Here is a 16,807-nt window from a genome sequence, read left to right on the forward strand (position 1 = left end):
TATTCTTATTTCTATTTTGTCCACGAGGAAACAGTCTCAAAGATTAAAAGTCAGCCCAAGGCCCTGGCTTGTATGTGATTGCAAACCTCAGGGGGTCTGCGTCCAAGAGTGCCTTCCTGCCAACTTTAGTGGTCACACTTTTTGGAGGCTTTCTTCCAATATCGCCGCCTTTCTCAAAGGTAGCTGCATTCAAGGCTTCCCTGAAGGTGCAGGGCTCCTAGAGGAGGAGGATTTTGGTAAACCAAACCAAAGACGAGGTGATGGGAGGTGGCTGCGCTAGGAGCGCTTAAGAACTAATTAAAAAGTGATCGTCTCCACGAACCATGAGAGACGATGGACTCTGAGAAACAAATTGAGGATTCTAGAGGGGCGGGGGGTGGGAGGATGGGTTAGCCTGGTGATGGGGATTAAAGAGGGCACGTTCTGCATGGAGCACTGGGTGTTATGCACAAACAATGAATCATGGAACACTACGTCAAAAACTAATGACGTAATGTATGGTGATTAACATAACAATAAAAAAGTAAAAAAAAAGTGTCTCCAAAGGGCTACGAGTCACGCCCTGGGATGACGTTGCAGCTAGCGCCAGCACATGAATGCTACTTATCAAGCACTAAGGAGGAGGGAGGGAACAAGCGAAGGCGAGTTCTGCCCGGCGGCCCTGGACACCCTGAGGTTAGCCCCCTGACGCCGGCCCTGCCCTTGTCGCTGATGACCGCAAGTTTTCAGCAAACCCCAGCGCTGGGAGAGGCGGGGGAACCGCGCAGTCTGCGCTCTGCCTACGGCGCGAGAGCGAGAAGCCCGGCCCCGCCCACTCCTGGACCCGGCCCCGCCCCCGCCCCGCCCCGCCCCGCCCCCGCCCCGGGCTAGCCCCTCCTCCTCCCCGGGCCCGCCCTGCCGGCGCCCCGGGACCGAGAGTGAAGGCGCGCGCTCGGCCTCTCGGCGCTCGCTTGCCTGGGTCTGGCCAGGCTCCGCGCCGCCAGCGCAGCCGGAGTCTCGGCGCTAGCGGGACAGAGCCCGCCAGGCGGCATGGAGGGGCCGCGGGCCGCCGCGGGCGGGGACGTCTCCTTGCACAACTTCAGCGCGAGGCTGTGGGAGCAGCTCGTCCACTTCCATGTCATGCGGCTGACGGACTCGCTCTTCCTGTGGGTGGGAGCCACGCCGCACCTGCGCAACCTCGCCGTGGCCATGTGCAACCGCTACGTGAGTGCAGGTCGGGGCGGGGGCGAGGGGGAGGGCGGAGAGGGCCGGCGAAAGCGGTCGGGGAGGTGCTGAAGGGGGCCCGGGGCTGAGGTGGGGGGGAGAGGACGGGGGGCGCGGCGGGGGAGGCCGGGCAGGCGTGGGGGGTGGAGGCCCAAGGGAGCGGGCCGGTGTGGGGGCGGGGGCTGGGACGGAGGGTAACCGAGCGTCCCGGCGCAAGTGGGGTACCAGAGGGGGTTCCGGCCCCCTAGGTGCGTGCGCGTGGCCCTCACGTCTTTCCTGGGCCCAGGGGCCTGGGGGCTCCCCGGAACTCTTACTGTGGTGTCTTAGGGAACCGGGGTCCGGTCCAGACCTGCACCACCCGAGGGGAACGGGGTGCGGTCCGGCCGACGCGTGGGCCCCCAGGCGAGCCCCGCCTCTCCCCACCTCCTCTACCTTTAAGGCGGGCGACCCACTTTTGGCTCTCCTAGCTCCTCTCCGTAGTTGGATATTCAGTGGGGCTCTATCGTGGGACCTCTGGGTTTCTGGTCACACTCCTGCCCTGGGGGATGGCATCCACCTCTTAGTTTTCATACCTTCCCTGTATTGGCCACACCGAATTTTCCTTGTTTCTAGTACAGACCTCTTTCCTGAATTTTGGACTCCTGTGTTCCCGCCTGAAAGTTTAATAGGCATCTCACGCTAGACATATTTAAGACCGAACTCTTAACCTCTTCCCGCAGACCTGCATCTTTCACAGCCATCCCATCTCTGTTGTGGAAACTCCATTCAAACTTTGATTACTCTGTCTTCCACTCTCCACATGGGAGTGTCAGTGAATCTGTAGGCACTGCGGTCCATCAGAACATGGGGGGAATCCAACTAGCATGTGGGGCGACCCCATGAGGTGGAGGCCGTTGGCAGGGTCAGTGAAAGAATTCACCCAAGACAGAACAAAGGAGACAGAAGGTTATTGAATGCACAGCGGTAAGGACAGCATGGGAGAGACTGTCTGCCAGGAGGCAGTGTTGGGGAACTGTAGATAAGGGGGAAGGTGAGGAGGTATGGGAACATATGGAATGTTCCTCCTTTTTTTGGTACCTGTTTTGGGATGTAAGTAACCCATTGGTTGGTTAGCTAGGGCTTAGGTGGGTCGCCTAATGGGCCTGTTTGTATTCAGCTAAGGGGTTGGAGGGCACTGTGGGTCCTTCTACTGTACTCAGGTTTCCACTGTTCAAGTTGGTTGCCTCAAAGCGGCCTCTACACACCCATCACCTCCTTTCAGGCCTGCCACCCTGGGCCAAACCTGCAGCATCTCCTTTTCCTTGCCTCATTCCCCCCTTTGCTGCCTGTGTTAATTTCTTAGAGATGCTTGTGGCAAAGTGCCACAAGCTGGGTGGCTTAAACCAACTAAGATTTATTCTCTCACAGTTCAGAAGGCCAGAAGTCTGAAATCAAGGTGTCGGCAGGTCTGGTCCTTCTGGAGGAAGGAGGGCCGCGTTCGCCGGCCCTCTCTGCCCTCCCCCTCGCCCCTGCCCGCTCTGAGGGAGAAACGTTCCCATGCCTCTCCCATCAGCTGGTGTTGCTGGAAGTCCTTGGCATTCCTTGGCTTGCAGCATCACTCAATGTCACTGGCCTTTTCTGTGTGTCTTTCTCTGTGTCTTTACTTGTAAAGACACCAGTCATAATAAATTAAGGGACCACCCTATTCCATTATGACCTCATCTTAAATTCCAGCTTAATTACATCTGCAGAGACCCTATTTCTTAAAAAAAAAAAAGTTACATTCACAGGTGCTAGGGGTTAGGATGTGCACTTATCTTTTTGGAGGTCGTGATTCAGCCCATAACACTGCCTTATGGCCAGTTCTCTACAGGGCAGCAGACAGCAATCAGATATTGTCATTCCTCTGCTCCAGACCTTTCAAGAGGTACCCTCAGAGCACAGTTCAGAGACTTCACAGTAACTCTTTAGGCTCTGTTACCTGGTAGAGCTCCCCTGCTCCCTCCCTCCTCCTGCCCACTCCTGGCTGCTTTAGCACATAGGCATGTCCCCAGATGTTGCTCCCTCTGCAATTAATTATCAGTATTGGTGGTGGTGGTGGGTGTGGTGGTGGTGAGGTTTGTCTGTTTTATGAGTCTTTGTAACCTTAGTGCCTGACAAGCTGCTCATTAAATTGTTGAGTGAATGAATGAGGCCTCCCTCAAGGACCTCCAGGTTTGCTAGGGAGGGCTACCAGTAACCTGCAGCAGTAAGGATTGTAATCTCCGAGGGGACCTTGGGGTAGTAGGAAATCAGAGGAGTGAGCCATCATGCAGGATCTGGGTAAAGTTTCAGGAAGGAGACAGCCTCTGAATGGGACTTCTGGATGTCTTCACACAGTATCCCTCTCTGCCCTTTCCCTTCTGGCTCTTCTTTTCCTGGGCGGGTTTTCTTTTATTTCTTTTCTGGTGGGTACTGGCAGCTGGGCCTTTGGGCAGGTGGCAGTTCCTTCTTTCATTGGAGGAGAGGTGGAGGGCCTACGGGGGCACGAGGTGATGGGTGGGGCTGTGTGTTTGGAGGTTGTGATGCCCTGGAGCCACCTCACCTTCTTTCTTTCCTAGTCCTTAGGCTGTAGTCATAGACAGTGGGTAAGGCTGTGGGTCACATAGGGCACAGGACTACTGATTGGTAAGACCAGGCATTGCTTCCTTGAATCAGTTTCAGGATTCCTCCTGTGCGCTGCTTGGTGCACTTTGGCAGTCAGACCATTTGGTAGTCATAGCTCCTAGTAGGGTATATTTCCTCATCTGGAAGCTCACACTCTATCAAGAGCAGGTAGGGAGAGGAAAAGGGGCCAGTCTCAGTTACCAGACCTGTCAGAAGTTCAGTCCTATTCATTGGTCACACTGTATACTTGTACATTGTCTTCCTGCAGCAGGGCACCCACTCTCCAGCTGGAGAGAAGAGGTGTAGACCATAGCTTAAAACAGGAAACAAGATTCCTGTGGAACAGGGCTTGGCAAACCATGGCTTAGGGGCTGGCCTGCCTTCTACTTTTGTAACCAAGTTTTACTGGAACATAGTTCTGCCCATCCATTCAGTAATGTCTGTCGCAGGTTTTGTATTTGGATGGCAGAGGTGAACAGTTAAAACTGGACCTTGTAGTCCATAAAAACTAAACGATTTATCCTCTGGCCCTTCCCAGAAAAAGGTTTTGGGCCCATATGTGGAGAGTGGCACCAAAGGGTCTGTGACGTCTCCCCCTCCTCCCTTGCCCCTCGACCTCCACATGTAAGACAAGACCATATAGAACAAAACCATACCATTCTGCTGCTCTTCCAGCTGGCTTACCTTGCATCACGTGGTCTGTCTATGGCACTGACAGGCTTTAGAACAAGGATGATATAGGGGCCCTACGTGCTCAGGTGATGTAGGACGTGTTGGGCCCACTTGGAGTGGACAGTGGTGCTCCAGCCATAGTAAAACTGTCTAAGCATGTGTGTGCCTCGGAGACCAGCTGGGTATAGTAAGATTTTGGAAATAATGAAGTACTAAGGGTAACAATATAAGGTTTTTAGTTTTGTTTTTGTTGGGAAACGATCACCTTAAAGTAGATTTTCTGTTTCTAAAAGTTTAACTGTAAATACTGTTAGCACATAGTTGAATATTGAACTTGAAACTTGTAAACAGCAAATTCATTGATTGAGTTCATGTTTTTGTTATCTTTTCAACAAAAAAGCTTGCAGTAAATGCTTTCATTCTTATCCTGTATTTTTTTGATCATCTCTTATAGACCTGAACAAGTTCTTTCTCCTTTTGAAGTAACTTTGAATCACTAGGAGACAAGGAGCAGTCACTGATCTGTGCCCTGCTCACAGTATCTGGCACATAGTAGGTGTTTATTCAGTTTACCTGTCTTTACCTGGACAGTGTGGGGGGAGGGGTGCCCACCCCAGAGCCTCTGGTGGCACATGCTTGTTCCTCTAAAAATCTTGCCTCCTGGCAGGGAAGAGTTAAGATGGTGGAGGAATAGGGGCTTGTCTTGTCCCTTGAACACAGCTAGTTATCAAATCATTCTGAACACCCAAGAAATCAGTCTGAGGTCTGAGAGAGCAAAAACTTTAAGTCTACAAGTAGAAAAGCGACCACCTTTTGGAAGGTAGGAGGTGTGGAAAGTTGACTTGGGGAGATATAACTGGGTACAGAGGCGGGGAGGGACCCTGCTTTCAGAGGTTGCCACAAAGTATTTAAGCAGCAGAGTGCAAAATCTGAACTTTTAGAAGTCCACTACTGTGGGGCACGTCCCTGGCTAAAAGGTGCTCAGGTGGTGAAGCAGGGCGGAGTGCCAGGAGTGACAGGGTGGTCTGAGGATTCCCTGGGTTGCAAGAAGAATGGGTGGTGCCAAGGTGCTGTGCTGTTCCCAGGCAGAGGAGTGGGGATGCTGGCTGAGAGCAGCAGGTCTTGGTTCCGGCTTTCTGCTCAGTTTTGCTATAAACTGCGAACTGCTGTGCGGTGGTGAGACTGCTTTCCTGGGATGGGCGGCAAACTGCAAAAGTGTGGGGAGACCCTCCCCCAGAGGAACAGTGTGGGTCAGTGCCATGGGAGTCCCTAAAATTTGGAGTCTTGAAACTAAGTCATGTGCCTGAGATAAAAAAGCTTGGATACAGGCAGGGTGAGTGCAGGGTTCTGATGGAAACTGGGAACATGAGGGGTGATTGGTTGCTCTTCCGTGAAGGCTCAGTGAAGAGTAGGGTTGTGAACCGTCAGCTCCAGGGCTAGTGCATGGGTTGCCACCATGGTCATCCTGCCCATCAGCACGGAAAGCCTTCAGGGAGCAAGGTGCACCACCTAGTGGAGGCTGGTCCACTTACACCAAGCCCTGCTCCCCTGCGCCCAGGAGGCCCATTTCCACTAGGGTCAGCCACCTGAGAATCAGCCCAGCAGGCCCCTCCCCTCAGAAGACCAGCACAAACAACGGGCTGGTACCAAGTCTACTAATCATAGAGTGCTGCAAAGCTTCAGCTCTAGGGGAAATAGGATCTAGCTTCCTTTTTACTTTTATGCTTTGTTTTTTTATTATTCATTTATTTTCTTTTTTCTGTTCCTTTATTATTATTTTTTAACATATATATTTAAATATTTTTTTATTTTTTTGTTTATTTTCATTTTATTTTATTTTACTTCTTTATTTTTAAAGTTTTGGATCTACATTCTTTTAACAAGCAGACTAAAACACACCCAAGATTACTTTTTTGGGTATTTTTTCTTTGTTTTTTGTTTTTTTTTATTTGTTTGTTTTTTCTGTCTTCTTTTCTGGACAAAATGACAAGATGCAGGAATTCACCCCAAAAGAACAAGAAGTAGAACCCATGGACAGGGATTTCATCAATACAGATATAAGTAAGATGTCTGAACTAGAATTTAAAATAGTAATCATGAGGATACTAGCTGGGCTTGAAGAAAGCATAAAAGACACAAGAGAATCCCTTATTGCAGAGATAAAAGAACTAAAATCTAGTCAGGCCGAAATTAAAAAATGCTATAACCAAGAAGCAAACACCAAAGGAGGCCATAAAAATGAGGATGGATGAAGCAGAGAAGCAAATCAGTGATATAGAAGATAAAATTATGGAAAATAATGAAGCTGAAAAGAAGAGGGAAAGAAAGGTAATGAAACACAAAGGTAGCTTAGGGAAGTCAGCGACTTATTAAAACGTATTAACATTCGTGTCATGGGAGTCCCATAAGATGTAGAGAGAGAAAAGGAGGCAGAAGGTTTATTCAAACAAATTATATCTGCAATTCCCTAAACTGGGGAAGAACACAGACATCAAAATGCAAGAAGCACAGAGAACTCCCATTAAATTCAACAAAAGCTGACCATCAGCAAGGCATAGCATAGTCAGACTCACAAAATACACAGACAAGGAAAGAATCCTGAAAGCAGCAAGGGAAAAAAAGTCCTTAACTTACAAAGGAAAACAGATCAGATTTGCAGCAGATCTGTCCACAGAAACTTGGTAGGCCAGAAGAGAGTGGTAGGATATCTTCAACGTGCTAAATGGGAAAAATATTCAGCCAAGAAATCTGTCCAGCAAAGCAGTCACTCAGAATAGGAGAGAGAGTTTCCCAGACAAAAACTAAAGGAGTTTGTGACGACTGAACAAGCCCTGCAAGAAATTTTAAGGGGGACTCTTCAAGTGGAGAAAAAAAGACCAAAGGCAACAAAGATTAGAAAGGCCCAGAGAACATCACCAGAAACATCAACTCTGTAGGTAACACAATGGCACTAAATTCATATCTTTCAATAATCACTCTGAATGTAAACGGACTAAATGCTCCAATCAAAAGACATAGGGTATGAGAATGGATAAAAAACAAAACAAAACAAAACAAGATCCATCTATATGTTGCCTATAAGACACTCATTTTAAACCTAAAGACACCTGCAAATTGAAAGTGAGGGGATGGAGAACCATCTGTCATGCTAATGGATGTCAAAAGAAAGCCGGGGTAGCCATACTATATCAAGAGAGAAAAAGAGCATTATATCATAATTAAGGGGTCTATCCATCAACAAGATCTAACAATTGTAAATATTTATGCCCCCAACTTGGGAGCACCCAAATATACAAATCAATTAATAATAAATATAAACTCATTGATAATAATACAGTAATAGTAGGGGACTTTTAACACCCCAGTCACAGCAATGGGCAAATCATCTAAGCAGAAATCAACAAGGAAACAGTTGCTTTGAATGACACACTGGACCAGATGGACTTAATGGATATATTCAGAACATTTCATCCTAAAGCAGCAGAATACACATTCTTTTTGAGTGCACATGGAACATTCTCCAGAATAGATCACATACTGGGTCACAAATCAGCCCTCAACAAGTACAAAAAAGATTGAGGTCATACCATGCATATTTTCAGACCACAACTCTCTGAAACTTGAAGTCAACCACAAGAAAAAATTTGGAAAGACCTCAAATACATGGAGTCTAAAGAGCATCCTACTAAAGGATGAATGGGTTAACCAGGAAATTAAGTAATTAAAAAAAAAATACATGGAAGCAAATGAAAAATCAAAACATGACAGTCTAAAACCTTTGGGATGCAGCAAAGGCAGTTTTAAGAGGGAAGTATATTGTAATACAGGTCTACCTTAAGAAGCAAGAAAAGTTTTAAATACACAATTTAACCTTACACCTAAAGGACCTAGAAAAGGAAGAGCAAACAAAGCCTAAAGCCAGCAGAAGAAGGGAGATCATAAAGATTAGAGCAGAAATAAATGATATAGAAACAAACAAAAAACCAGTAGAAGAGATTAACAAAACTAAGAGCTGGTTCTTTGAAGGAATTTATAAAATTGATAAACCCCTAGCCAGACTTATCAAAAAAGGAAAGGACCCAAATAGATAAGATCACAAATGAAAGAGGAGAGATCACAACCAATACCATGGAAATACAAACAATTGTAAGAGAATACTATGAAAAAATTATATGCCAACAAACTGGGCAATCTGGAAGAAATGGACAGTTTCCTAGAAATTTACAGACTACCAAAACTGAAACAGAAAGAAATAAAAAATTTGAACAGAACCATAACCAGCAAAGAAATTGAATCAGTAATAAAAAATCTCCCAACAAACAAAAGTCCTGGGCCAGGTGGCTTCCTAGGGGAATTTTACCAAACATTTAAAGAAGAGTTAATACCTGTTCTCAGATTGTTCCAAAAAATAGAAATGGAAGGAGAACTTATGAACTCATTCTACAAAGCCAGCATTACCTTGATTCCAAAACCAGACAAAGACCCCACTAAAAAGAATTACAGGCCAATATCCTTGATGAACATGGATGCAAAAATTCTCAACAAAATACTAGCAAATTGAATTCAACAGTACATTAAAAGAATTATTCACCATGATCAAGTGGGATTTATTCCTGGGCTCCACGGGTGGTTCAGTATTTGCAGATTAATCAGTGTGATACATCACATTAATAAAAGAAAGGATAAGAACTTATCAAAGGATAAGATCCTGTCAGTAGATGCAGAAGAAGCATTTGACAAAGTACAGCATTCATTCTTGATAAAAACCCTCAACAAAGTAGGGATAGATGGAACATACCTCAGCATTATAAAGGCCATATATGAAGGACCCACAGCTAATATCATCCTCAAAGGGGAAAAACTGAGAGCCTTTCCCTATGGTCAGGAATAAGACAAGGATGTCCACTCTCACCATTACTGTTTAACATAGTACTGGAAGTCTTAGCCTCAGCAATCACACAATAAAAAGAAATTAAAGGCATCTAAACCAGCAAGGAAGAAGTCAAACTTTGACTATTTGCAGACGACATGATACTTTATGTAGAAAATGTGAAAGACTCCACCAAAAAATTGCTAGAACTGATACATGAATTCAGCAAAGTTGCAGGATATAAAACCAATGTGGAGAAATCTGTTGAATTTCTAAACAATGAGGAAGCAGCAGCCAAAGAATTCAAGGAATCGATCCCATTTGCAGCTGCACCAAAAACAATAAGATACCTAGGAACAAACCTAACTAAAGAGGTAAAAGATCTGTACTCTGGAAACTATAGAACACTTATGAAAGAAATGGAAGATGACACAAAGAAATGGAAAAGCATTCCAAGCTCGTGGATTGGAAGAACATTGTTAAAATGTCTGTACTACCCAAAGCAATCTACACATTTAATGCAGTCTCTATCAAAATACCACCAGCATTTTTCACAGAGCTAGAACAAGCAATCCTAAAATTTGTATGGAACCACAAAAGAACCCAAATAGCCAAAGCAATACTGAAAAATAAAAATAAAACTGGAGGCATCATAATGTCAGACTTCAAGCTGTATTACAAAGCTCTAATCATCAAGACACTATGGTGCTGGGACAAAAACAGTCACATAGATCAATGGAATAGAATAGAGAATCCAGAAATGGACCCACAACTATATGGTCAACTAATCTTCTACAAAGTAGGAAGGAATATCCAATGGAAAAAAAGACAGTCTCTTCAACAAATGGTGTTGGGAAAACTGGACAGCAATACGCAGAGGAATGAAACTGGACCACTTTCTTACACCATACACAAAAATAAATTCAAAATGGATGAAAGACCTAAATGTGAGATAGAAAACCATCAACATCCTAGAGGAGAACACAGGCAGCAACCTCCTTGACCTCGGCCATAGCGACTTCTTACTAGATGCATTGCTGGAGGCAAGTGAAGCAAAAGCAAAAATGAACTTTTGGGACTTCATCAAAATAAAAAGCTGCACTGCAAAAGAAACAAAACTAAAAGGCAGCCTATGATTGGGAGAAGATATTTGCAAATGACATATCTGATAAAGGGTTAGTATCCAAGATCTATAAAGAATTTATCAAACTCAGCACCCCCCCCCCAAAAAATAATCCAGTCAAGAAATGGGCAGAATACATGAATAGACATTTGTCCAAAGAAGATATCCAGATGGCTAAGAGACATGTGATACCACCTCACACCTGTCAGAATGGCTAAAATTAACAGGACAAGAGGCAACAGGTATTGGCGAGGATGTGGAGAAAGCTTAAGCTGCTGGTGGGAATGCAAACTGGTGCAGCCACTCTGGAGAACAGTATGGAGGTTCCTCAAAAAGTTAAAAACAGAGCTACCGTCCGATCCAGCAATTGCACTACTAGAGATACTACTAACAATACAGGTTCAAAGGGATACGCGCCGCCTGATGTTTATCGCAGCATTATCAACAATAGCCAAACTGTGGAGAACCCAAATGTCCATTGACGGATGAATGGATAAAGAAGATGTGGTACATACATACAGTGGTATATTATGCAGCCATAAAAAAGAATGAACTCTTGCCATTTGCAATGATGTGGATGGAGCTCAAGTGTATTATGCTAAGTGAAATAAATCAGAGAAAAACAAATACCATACGATCTCATGCATGGGTGGAATTTATGAAAGAAAACAGATGAACATACATTATGGGAAGGGGGGGAAGGGAAGAGGAAACAAATCGTAAGAGACTCTTTTTTTTTTTTTTTTTAAGATTTTACTTATTTATTTGAGAGAGAATGAGAGACAGAGAGCACGAGAGGGAAGAGGACAGAGGGAGAAGCAGACCCCCCGCTGAGCAGGGAGCCCGATGCGGGACTCGATCCCGGGACTCCAGGATCATGACCTGAGCCGAAGGCAGTCGCTTAACCAACTGAGCCACCCAGGCACCCTCGTAAGAGACTCTTAACGATCGAGAACAAACTGAGGGTTGCCGGAGGGAGGTCGGCGGGGGTTGGGCTAGATGGGTGATGGGTATTAAGGGGGGCACTTGTTGTGGTGAGCACTGGGTGTCAATGATGAATCACTAAATTCTACTCCTGAAACCAATATCGTACTGTGTGTTAACTAAAATATAAATTAAAAAAATAAATAAAAAAAGAGAAAGGCAAAAAAAAAAATCTTGTCTCTATACTGAGTGCTCTGTACTTGACTCAGTACTGAGTCTGTTTGTTTTAGAAGGCTAGTATTTTGATAAAAGTAATTTTGACCATATTGTAAGTTAGTGAGTTTTTTTCTCTTCAGCTAGGAATTTTAATGGTAAGGGGGATTACTTCCATAGTAACTGGAGGTCAGATTTCTTCTATATTTCAAAAGGGCCACATTTATTTTTTTAGTTTTACTGCTTCTTATCTGAAATGAGGATTGGTCAAACATACTCTGACGTTCCTATTTTCCTTATTTGGACACTGATGGCTGGTGCCCTAGGGCCCTTGTTGAGCTTGCAGAACCCAGACACCTTCAGGGGAATGGAGCTGTGTGTTCTCTTAACAGGCCCAGATGAGGAGATAGGCATCCTGCCGTCTGGGCTCATGGCTAACTTGGGGGTGAGAGGGACCCAGGGGCACTTGGCACCTAGACTCTGGGATTAGCTTTCTTCCTGCTATACCCTTAATGGTCTTGTTGGCTTCCCTCTTGGTTATAATGTGGCCTTTCAGCATGCTTTGGGGTTTCCAACACTGAAGCAAGCCTTTTATGTAAAATAAGTCTTAGAACTTGCTATCAGCACTGTGATGCCAGTTTCCGTGACTGCTCTTCGTCTGTCCCAGCTGTCTGACCTCACGTGCAGCAGAGCGTCAGCCCACCTGGCTGTCCACACAGATGCCGGGGCTTCCTTCTCTCGGTAAATGTGTCCAACCTCCCAGAACCTGCCACTGCCACCCTCAGGAGGAATCCGAAGCCACAGAAGCTTGGCCGATGGAAAAGCAGCATGTGTTCTTTGTTTCCCTTTTAGGATTCCATCCCCGTGTCTACCTCCCTCCTCGGAGACACTTCCGACACCACCTCCGCTGGCCTTGCGCAGCGCTTAGGTATGTACCTGCGGCTGCGGCTGCACGAGCAGCCAGATGGGGAGTCGCTGTTGCAGGGACCCACGAGGCCCAGGACCTGGAGAAGGAAAGCATCCTTATACTGAGAGAGAAGCACAGACCTTTGTATGTTGGGTCTTCTTTAAGGAGGGCTTGTCTCTGTCCATGACCCTGACCACTGTCTCAGCTGGCATGTTCTCGAGGGGCTCCCACGGCCTGCTGTCCAGGCCGGTGAGTGACAGGGTGACTCAGTTCCCTCTTGGAAGCGCGTTACCTCCTCCCAGGAGGAGAGTGAGAGTGATGCCCACAGTGCCCATCAGCAGTGGCTCGGGGTCACCTCCTGGTGATGCGGCAGAGCCTGCGCAGGAGAACTGTCCTTCCGTGTCCATGTGGTGTCGTGCAGAGCTGGCCGGAGGGGAGGCGGGCCTGACTCGAGTGTGGTGTAGACAGTGGTAAGCAAGAACGGGAGGTTGAAGGCTCCACCGTCTTCCTGCGCCTGGAACACATACTTCCTGAAAATAGCTCGGTAGTTGAGGTGAGGACGGCTGTGTCCTGCCCCTGCCAATGTGCAGGGCGCCTGGGGACGTGGGACGGTGGGGGCAGCCTCTGTCTCCTCCTTGGTCTTCGTGTGCACCAGTGCTCCCAGCCAGTGCCTTGGACGCGCCGGGCGCTGGGGGTGAGGCGGGGGAGGCCCGGCCCCTGGTGTTGAGGGGCGGGTAGTTGAGTGGTGCCCACCGTTCGGCCAACCTGATCCCTGCTCAGTGGGCGTTTATATTGCCATTCACTCCAGGCAGCCCCCGCGTGAGCAGTGTGGCCGCACGGTGGAGGTGGACAGGGGAGTCGTGGCCAGGGTGAGGGTGGGTGCCTCTAGACCTGCCGCTCTGAGTTCCCTGCGTGCGGACGGTGCAGACCCCGAGGGCGGCTCTGGTGTTATAGGAGCATCCGCTGGCCTTTTTCTTTAGCCCAGCGTTAGAGAAACCTGGCTGGGAACTAGCGTACGCTGGTTACCCAGCTAGTAAGTTACTTTGGTAATTTCTTAATAGGAAGTAATTTTAAATTTACAGAAAATTTGCAGCAAAGATACAGGGTATTCCTGCTTAGCCTTCACCCAGAGTCCCGGGTGTTATCATTCCCTACGTTGATGATGTTATTGTTTTCTGAACCACGTGAAAGGAGTTGAAAGGCGAGATGGCCCTTTGCTCCTTGGGTGCGTCGGCCGGTGTGGAAGGGCTGACATACCGTATCATGCCCTGCCTGGTCAGGGGGAGACACGGGCATGCTCATGTTTATAGAGCCGGGAAACCGGGGGGATCGCCCCAGGGTGGGAGACGGGTTCTGCTAGAGGAGGCTGGCGGGGGCTTGTTTGCTGCATCACGAATAAATAGTTGATGCCAGTAAAGTAAGATGGGCTCACGGGTGTCCTTGTGATGGAAGCCTAGTAGCACTTTGTGTGCAACAAACTACTTTGCTTTTTGTTTTGTTTCGTTTTTTGTATTTTGTTGGTTTTTTTTTTTTTAGTTTTGTGCAAATGATTTTTTTAATTAATATTTTTCTTCTCGTGTGGTTTACATCGATTGATTATAATCTGTATAAACATAGACAAAAAAATATGTCTTCACCAACTTACTAAACTCAGATATTGATGAAGGGTCGTCTCCTGCCTATATCAGCCAAACCTGGCAGTGCTTAGCTGTTGCCCAGCAAGGACAAGCACGCGGAGAAGGCTGGGAAAGTCAGCGGTATGATGTGGCTGCTGGCAGTGCCAGAGGGACTGCTGATGCCCAGGTGCTGGGATCATGCCGCCCTGGCCTGTGCTGGTCCTCTCGAGTAACTTAGGTCTGGACCCTGCAGTTGAAAATGCATCACTTGTCTAGAGGGGCAATGGGAAGAGAGAGGTGTCCTGAAACAGTATCCTATATGGAGAATGAAAGGAAGTAGGAAAAGAGAAGATCTAGTGGGTCCAGAGTAACCCCAGAAGCACTGGAGGGCTTTGGTGTGCACGGGGCGCCCTTACTCTGTGAGCCCCGGAGGGCAGGGCTGGGGCTGCTGGGTGGACGGTGCAGGCAGACACAGTTTTGCTCCCTGTAAGATCCTGTCTTAGCAGGTAGAGTGATTGGAATCAGAGTGGCCTCTCCCTGGGGACAAGGAATTTCCTGCCACTGGACGACAGCAGGCTGAGCCGGCTGTGACTTGACAGTGCCAGCCCCCCTCTCCTCACCTCCCCATGTGACAGGGCCGGCATGGTCATCTGATGTCTGCGGGGAGTAGGAGTTGGCACTTGCCCCGTGTGTGGGGGGACGCCGAGGGAGGGGGCCCAGCACTGGAGTGGTCGGTACTGAACTGGTTTAATTAAGGCTTACTGCCCGATATGTGTTATGACTCTGGGCATGTGACTGGGCTTGATTTTAGTAGTTGGAGGAGCACTCTTCAACTATGATGGGTTTGTAGAAAGGGGCTAACACGTATCTTCAACATCAAATTGAAAGCCCTACGGTTGTGCGTCTGTTCACATGCATGGACACGTTATGTGTGTGTGTTACGTAAATGGAACCGTACAGACACGTAGGATTATCTCTGGGAAGGGAATGGAATTGCTAGAGCGGGTGGTACTGAAGGGGAACTTAATTATTTTATTTTAATTACTTTATCATTGTCTGTGTTTTAAAGTAAAAACAAAACAAAACAGGCAAACCAACTTTTCAGGTTAGAACAGTGGTACTCAGCCATCAGGGCTTGGATCCCCCGGAGCGCTTGTGACTCTCTGGCTCAGTTGGTCTGGGGTGGAGCCTGGGAATCTGCATCTCTGACAAGCTCCCAGGCGCTGCTGCTGACCGGGGCCACACTCGCAGAACGAGTGTTGTGGACAGTGAGGGGGGGGAGGGGTCTGCGTGACCGCACTTGCAGCCGCCGCCTGTAGGAGCATTAAAAACCAGAACCTTCTTCTCTCCCTACGACCCCATTCTCTTCCCAGGCATGGTTCTGCTGTCAGGGATGTGTGAGGTGCACACAACCTCCAGGCATTTCAGTCACGTCTGTGCCAATGTGTTTTCTTTTTAGCCAGGAAGACCAACAAACAGGTGTTTGTCAGCTATAACCTTCAAAACACAGACAGTAACTTCGCATTACTGGTAGAAAACAGGATCAAAGAAGAAATGGAGGCTTTTCCGGAAAAGTTCTAGCAGAGTGGCAGAAGTGAGGATTTGTAACTTATGTACAATGTACATTGAAATAAATGGATTGAATTTCACTGTTTGTCATTAGGTTAATGTGTTTACATTTTGTTTTCAAATCTTCATCTAACTTTCCTTCTTCCGCTCACCAGAGTGTGGGTCAAAAAGCTGCAATCAATCTGCCTGGGGAAGAAGAGCCAAATGGCAGGCAAGAGTGCGTGTGTGGCCACTCAGGAATAGGGAACAGGGGTTAAAATGGGATATTGTTGGGACTGCAGAGGGCTAACCTGATAATCTAGGAAAGAGGTACATTAGTCATGACCCTGCCGTGTACACTCCTCAATTAGAATTAAGGTAGTAAGTCTTTATAAAATACGTGTCAGGTTAGCTCCTTCCCGTCCCCTTCCAGGCAAGCCCTTCCCCGGCACGGCTGCTCACCGCAGTTCCTGCTGTGTTCTCCCTTGGACCGGCTCACTGGATTTCTGGACTTGGTGAATCTCTAACTCCCCTGGGCCCTGTTTCCTCACCTGTAAATTGGGAATAAGCTCTCCCTTGCTGGGTTATCGTTAGGACTAGATACATATGCATGCTTCGCATGATCGAGTAAGGGGCATGGCAATTCAGATGTCAGTTGTGCTTTTTATCTACTTCATTGTTATGGATCCAAATGCTTTAGCTCCTCCTGGCTCTTCTTGCTATCATTGTCCTTCTTTTCTCCAAAGTCCCAAGCACCTGCTTTGGTTACCTTTAATCCTTAGCCTTTTCCTGCCCGCCACATGTAGTGGATTCCAGTCTCGCTAGTTCCACATGCTACACATTTTCTTTCACACCCTTTTCCAAAAGCCAGTATGTCATGGGCTAGTGGCTCCTAACTCTGGCTTCACATTCGAATCCCTGGGGGTGGCCTTCACAGATTGCCTGTGCCTGGCCCTTCCCCAGAGACTCAGAGGGCCTGGGGCCCAGGCTTTGGCAGATCTGAAAAGCTCCCCATGTGCTGCTCAGTACAGGCGAGGTTGAGGACCACTGGCAAAGAACTTCCTAATCTTCAAGGTCCATCTGGACCCCTTTTGTTGCTGGAGGCG

The 16,807-nt window shown here is 47.4% G+C and overlaps 1 protein-coding gene across 1 annotated transcript; it reads left to right on the top strand.

Annotated features, from left to right (window-relative positions):
• The first annotated feature begins 911 nt into the window (after nucleotides 1-911).
• On the top strand, nucleotides 912-15,802 carry PSMG4 (proteasome assembly chaperone 4). The gene is made up of 3 exons (XM_021697052.1): nucleotides 912-1,203; nucleotides 12,483-12,558; nucleotides 15,613-15,802. Exons 1-3 carry the CDS (start codon nucleotides 1,030-1,032, stop codon nucleotides 15,732-15,734), a joined length of 372 nt encoding a protein of 123 aa, XP_021552727.1. The 5' UTR covers nucleotides 912-1,029; the 3' UTR covers nucleotides 15,735-15,802.
• The last annotated feature ends 1,005 nt before the right edge of the window (nucleotides 15,803-16,807 follow it).

Source organism: Neomonachus schauinslandi, chromosome 8 (assembly GCF_002201575.2).
Source record: "Neomonachus schauinslandi chromosome 8, ASM220157v2, whole genome shotgun sequence".
Taxonomy (NCBI): Eukaryota; Metazoa; Chordata; class Mammalia; order Carnivora; family Phocidae; genus Neomonachus; species Neomonachus schauinslandi.